This window comes from Oryzias latipes, chromosome 4 (genome assembly GCF_053564925.1).
Source record: "Oryzias latipes strain Hd-rR chromosome 4, Olatipes_Hd-rR_3.1".
Lineage (NCBI taxonomy): Eukaryota > Metazoa > Chordata > Actinopteri > Beloniformes > Adrianichthyidae > Oryzias > Oryzias latipes.
This window is the reverse complement of record NC_136240.1, coordinates 20330115-20336761: the sequence shown is the minus strand read 5'-3', so window position 1 is coordinate 20336761 and position 6647 is coordinate 20330115. Positions and strand designations below refer to the sequence as shown.

The window sequence follows — 6647 nt, the reverse complement described above, 5'->3', positions numbered from 1 at the left end:
CTGACTGTAGTAGCTACGTCACTGATACAGGTTTTTTTACAATGGCATTTTTAGTCTGCTCCAGACAAAGATTTTAATAAAGAAATACAGTTTTAATCAGTAACAAACGTACAGTTTTTTTTTTTTTTTTAATTTGTCGTTCTTTCTTGTATCTGCAGGTGGCGTAGTTTAGCTCTGGTCCTCGCCAAAAAGAGACGCTTCTAATGTGCGCGCGCAAATGTAGCTCCATTTGCTGCGGGCGCGCACACACACACAAAGGGAGTAGGGAGAGAGCATCAGCTCTGTCTGCTGCACAGTCCTGTCAGCGCAGATTTCATTGTCTCCAAGCCTAGAAAGGAGAGTCCCCGGACAGCAGGGAAAACTCCCTCTGAGTGGTTTAAATTGCGCGTTGGAAGCGGCTGCTTCTCATAACATGACGCTCAACTGAGTGCGGGTCTCTACGGCTGCGACACCTGCACTTCTCCGTTGCCCTCTTTTGTTTTGTCTCTCATCTCTGCAGCTTGCAGCCATCAGCGCCCAGGAAAAAGGAAGAGGAGGACGTGGCGGAGTAGCAGGAGCGGTATCGGACACGTTCGTTGTTCTCCCCTGCCTGCTGAGACATCCCGGGTCAGCCGCTGCGGGTGCGCCTGGAGTGCCCCGTTAACCGGAGCTTTGTGTAGTTTGAACGGGACGTTCTCCTTCTGTCTCAGAGAATCAGCAGAACAAGGAGACCGAGATCTTTTGAGAAGGATTTTTGTTTTCATTTTTGGAGGAAAGAAGGGACCAGGAGGAGGTCAGGAGATGCGCCTCCCGGTGCTCCTGTGCGTTGCGGTGAGTCTGTGCGCGGCAGCCAGCCCGGAGGAGAACAGGAGCTGCACCGACCTGCGGCGCTTCTACACCGGCAAAGGGTTCACTCTGGAAGGGGTTCCTCAGACGGAAATCTCAGGTGAGTTTCTGGAAAATAATGAAGCTGGAACTCAACGCATGCATTGCATAATAAAAGACTTGATAACACTTTCCCTAACATTTTTTTAACATATTGCTTATTTATGTAGTCATACTGAATTAAAAGATAAATTAACTCTTGCGTTGAATCATCATAATTAAGGAAAACCCATTAAAAGCCACATTTTAAGTAGCATTGACCTGTTTTCGTTCTCCTATATAGCATCCCTGTAGTTCTGATGTCCCTTTGTGTATTTTCCATGAGGTATTTCCCTTTCCCTGAACCCCAGCTGCACTGTGAGCTGTCCAGGAGCATATTTCATTGTCAGAATGCAGGTGAATGCAGAGCTTTCCTGCACATTCGCTTTGTTTCTGGTTGTTTGCAAATTGATGCACTGCAGGCAAGAACACAGTTAAAGATTGGACCTTACTTTCTCCTGCTGACTGTTGAGCCTCATCAGTGAGTCCTTGAGCGGTTTTCATTGTCTGCTTAGTGTGGGCTGCAGGTGTGGTGTGTTTGCGTGAATAAGGAGATGATGAAATGGCCTCTTTGCTTTGCATAAACTACTAATTTAGCATTGCCTGCAGCAAAAACCTAAAACAAAGCTTGATAAAGTGATGTCGATTTAAACAATGACTCTTCTGAATTATTGTAAACTCAAGTTTGTTGATCAAACTCAATACATTGAGTAATTTTGGGTCATAAGGACTACAAACACTGAGTAATCTGTTCTCGCCCTCATAAAGACAAAACTGAGATGGTTTTTCCTTTGAAGGAAATTCTCTGATGTTCAGTGTCGGTTCAATTTTTCCACTGAAGTCAGACAGAAGACAGACAGCCTTGCAAAGAAACCAGCAATAAAAGTGGGGGATATGTGTTCAGTCTGAAGGTCATTTCATCTTGTGTCAATGAAAGTGCTCACGGATGGTTGAGCAAATGATTAATATTGGATGTGAGTGGAAGTGGGGACGTGTGAATAAGATGTACAGCGTTATGGAGAGGTTTAAGAAGGGAGGATAGACGAAAGAGTGAAAAACCGAGAATTAGGAACCAAACGAGTCACTTAGGGTCTCAGTTGTGGCCTCATAAAAAGGCTGTAGAAGGGACCTTATTAAACTCTGCCCAAGTTTTTCCATTAAAATCTTTTAATGGCACTTTTAAAGAACAGGGATTAAGCCACTTGGTCCTGGATTTTATTTTAGCCATGAGTTCCCAGAACTCATTAAAACAGGAGGAAGACCGGAAAACGATATAAAAAAAGTGACACAATGAAAATCCCATTCTGTTGTCACTAAAGATCTTGCAAACACACCATTACTCTTTTTTTTTTGCATTTCTACAAATGAAACCCAACAAACAAAGTAGGAAACAACTTGTTTGTGAGGTTTGTCACACTCGTGTTTGAATTACTTGTTGCATATTTAACTAGACCTAAAAGAATACACAAATGCAGCGTGTGGAAAACTAAATCCTGTCCCAGTTGTTTGACACATGTAGCCTTGTTGTGCCTGCTACAGGCTCACATTGGGCGGAACAAGCACTTTCCTAATTATTTGGTACGAAATAATCAAATCAGAATATCTAACTTTCTTTCTTTTACTGATTTTTTTGTTTTGCTGGGATGTGACAGAAGTTGTTCTTCTTTAGCTTTCTCGACACACCCCTAAATGTGGTGCAATTGTTTTATTCTACTATATTGTTGTCTAAAAACTACACTGTCTCTTGCTTATGACGTCACTGCTGTAACATGAAGGTTGGTGGCGATATTATGTCTATATAACAATGATCTAAATTTACATAAAGTAATGCTAAAAAAGGAAAATCAAAACACGTAAACTGTTTATCAGTGCCTGATTGTTCTCATTGTGTAGGCGTTTTTTTCCCCCTGAGGGTTTTGTCTCAAGTTGTTGTCAGTTCGCATGCACACTTTGTTGAATCGATGTTCCGTGCCTCCATATAAATGTCAGTGAACCCGTGACATATTTTTGACAATAATCTAACATGAGAAATGTAATATTCAAAACAAATATAGGTTATATTCATAACGTTAAAAACAGATGTTATATTTTGCAAAGTATGCACAAATTATTGTTTTGTTCTCAACTTCGTCTTTACGTTTCTTTTTGACAGTTACCTTACCCCATAGTTGTCTGTCAAAAGCTGTTCACACTGGCTGCACACCAACAGTTCTTAAAGTCTGCTTCTGTTAAGAGCTGCATGGTGGTTAGCACTGTCACCGCACAGCAAGATGACTCTGGTTTGAAACTTTGCTGGATCCTTCCTGGGTGGAGTTTGCATGCTCTTCCTGGATTTCTCACTGACAAAGTTCAAAAACAGGATTGGTGACTGTAAATGGTTCCCTTAAGAATCAATACTGGAAATGGACTAATGAAGTGTGAAAGATATAATCCTTAAAGTAGCTGGGATAGGCTCCAGCAACCCCCGTGACACCTGCACATGCCAAAGCAGGACTGACAGATGGATGGAACTCCTGGTGTTCAGCAGTGGCTGAGTTTACTGGTGATAAACGCAGCCACTCATATTAACTGGATTTAGATTCCAGCATTAACAATAATAACTAAAACATATGTAAAGTTTGGTATGTTTTTTGTCTTGTCAAATTGCGGTAGAATCAGTGTAGCGAATGGTGTTGTTGAAATGTCTTGAGTGTCCTTATGTTGGTCCGGGAGACACCTATAACTGTCTCGATGAGTTTGTATGTCTGTGGATAAATGGATCTAGGTGATTTGATATAGCCTCAGAGCTTCACAGGATTGCAACCGAGATTGAAAGGGACATTGATTTTGAAGATGAGTGTCCTGGCTCACTGGCCCTGCGTGTAGAGCTCTGGAACCAGAGAGGCAATATCCTCACCTCTGCTTTTGTTCTGTCTTCATAAGAGAAATGTGCTGTTTGATCACAAAAGATACTCGTAAAGACACACAGGTTTAGTCATGCAGCTTGCATGATTTTTTTTTTAAATGCAAGCTTATTACTAAAAATCTTGGGTATGTTGTGTTGTCATTAACTGATGGAGATTTGCATATGTTGAGGAGTAGGTGAATGTCATCAACAGCAGCAGCTTCAAATTTTCAACATTAGAGAAAAAAAGACATTCTTTTAATGTTGGCTCACATCTTTTGTTCTATAGGTTTGACACCATGCAAACGTATGAATGGAGGCTGTCTTTTCTGCTGTCTGGCCGTCTGTCTTTGTGCCTGCGAGCGTTTTTTGCTCACATTTTAACCCATTGCGTGGTCAATAGGTAAAGACTGACTCCCTCATCCTTTAGAGTGTGTGTGTTTTAAAAGTCAGTGAAAGCCAACACCTTTTCTTTGGAAGACCTTCACTGCAAAATGCTTTGTCCGTATGGAGCAGCACACACCCATGTGATCAAGTGACATCTGGAACCAGAAGCCAACTCCATCGCCTGCACACTTCAATTTGGCTGTCAAGAGGTTTTTACACCTTTTGTTGGTTTGTGCGTGTATGCTATGTTGCCTAAACATTAAATCGGTGAGATTTTTTACTTTTTTGAAAATATTTAGAGATGACGAGGGACTTTTAAATTAAATTTTGCATTAAAATGGTGAATTTTAGACTGGCTAATCATCAGGTTTAGGATATGTTACAATCTTAGCAGGTAGTAATTTAATACCAAGGCTAAGGAATCTCTGTTTTTTTGGATAGAGACAATCAGTGTTATTTGTGTTTTTATACAAAATACATTTCTCATATAAATATATGCATATCCATTGGAATTTGTCAAATATTCTAAGTATAAGCAACCATAATTTTGGTCAAACGTGTTTTCATGTGAATAAACAAATAAAATGTGTCCCCTTGCTGCATCTTCCTGCAGAGCCTCCTCTGACAATGGAACAGAGGAAAAACAATAGTTTATGTGTTGAGACTTTTACACATTTTTATTAATTTACTGTATAATCTGTCAAATCTTAATTTTGTATTTAATTTTTTACTAAAATTATTTTAGTAAGTGTTTGTTTTAGATATTTCAACACTCTGGCTGACTTTAACTGATTAATTGTTTAAAGATGCGACCTGTCATCTCATAGAAACGACAAGAGGAGATCTACATGGGAAGTAATTTAGACTTGCGATTTGTCCTGTACTAGGACTAACCCCAGGATTACACACGCTGTGTAACCCTTGTGCTATCCTATGGGGTCAAGATGACCATTCATGTGTTATCCCTACCATGATAAAGGTGGATAAAGGTGGAGATGATTTCATGTAATCCATGGACACCAGTGAAGATCACAAATCATTTAAGAAAAAAGGTTCAGAGCACTGTCTAGTGGGTCTAGATGACCCCACTCCCAATGTCAAAGTGCCTACGATAGCACAAGGGATAACTCCTGCTCTTCCAGTATCAAGAACGGCAAGCAAAACAGATATTTTCAGCAGAGCATTTTATTGAGCTTTAGAGTAAGCTGGGTCAACACAACAAGCTAAACATCTGGATTTTGGCAACTACAAAGAAAAAAGCGGTAAAAATTAAAACATTTAACATTTCTACTCATTTGATCTTTCAAAACAAAACCACATTTATGTTAAAGCACTGCAGTATAAAGATGTGGCAGAAGATACAATAACAGTCACAGCACATGTACTCACAGTTTTTTAGCAAACTCTTGGCCAATTAAAACCCTTCTTTGAATTAAAGAATCAGTCTTGTGGCCAGTTCGGCTTTAAATTGAGTTGTGTTATTAAAGCAGCGTCACAGGAACAAACACCAGTTAAAGCAGGGATTCTGTCTGGCAAAAATTGCTGTTTCCAACAATCAAAAAAAAAAATTTTTGACCATCCATGCATTAATTTTCTAAATCTTTTGGGGTTGTTGGAGCCTATCCCAGCTACCATTGCGCAAAAGGTTGCCATAACTTAGACATCAATTAACCTTTAAAGCATGTTTTTGGAATGTGGGAGGAAGCTAGCGAGCCAAGGGAAAATCCACACATACACAAGGAGAACATGCAAAGTCCACATAGAGGCAAGAGTGCTAACCGCTACACCACCAACAACAACAATGGGCTGCATTGTTGTTGTTGTTGTTTTTTGACAGTTTGAACAATTTAAGACATTTCTGTGTAACTCCCTTTAGGTATCACACATTTTTTCAAAGTAATGTGAACATGTGAAATGTAATGTAATGTAATGTGAAAACAGCTGGATCACGTGCTTGGTTTATTTCATTTTGAGAGTTCTTGCAGGGCTCAAAGTCTTTTCTGTAATAATGTGCAAATTAAAACTAGTTCATTCTAAGGGGATGAGCAACTTTTAAAATACTTCACAGAAAACAGCAAAAAAAAAATTTTCAAATAGAAAATGCTTCTTACTAGCACTACAGCAACAAACAAACATCAAAATTCCAGAGTTCACACTGATTAAAGGTCAAATCCCTTTGTTCCTACTTCAATTACTACCATTTTAATGAATCAATCTTTGATATTTTAATTGATTGAAGCTTATTGTCGCTAACAGTCACTGTGATTGCCCTCTGTACGAGGATTTATGTCAGGATCAGAGCAAGGAAACTGATGCTGTCACACATCGCATGCTTTCAAGCTTTCACGGCGCACGCCACCAAGCGGAACGCTGAACACCAAGCACATTCTCACTTTTACCACGAACACCCTCAGGGGCTCCTGCTCCTCAGAAACCTTTGCCCTCCTCCTTTTCCTTCTCCTCCTCTCTGCTG

General features: G+C 40.0%; 1 protein-coding gene across 1 annotated transcript in view; it reads left to right on the top strand.

Moving 5' to 3' along the window:
• Positions 1-242: 242 nt before the first annotated feature.
• Positions 243-6647, top strand: part of gpc1a (glypican 1a) — a 33703-nt gene continuing 27298 nt past the window's right edge. The window contains exon 1 of the mRNA XM_004068037.5: positions 243-925. Coding sequence (XP_004068085.1) covers positions 781-925 — 145 coding nt within the window. The 5' untranslated portion in view covers positions 243-780. The remainder of the gene's footprint in view (positions 926-6647) is intronic.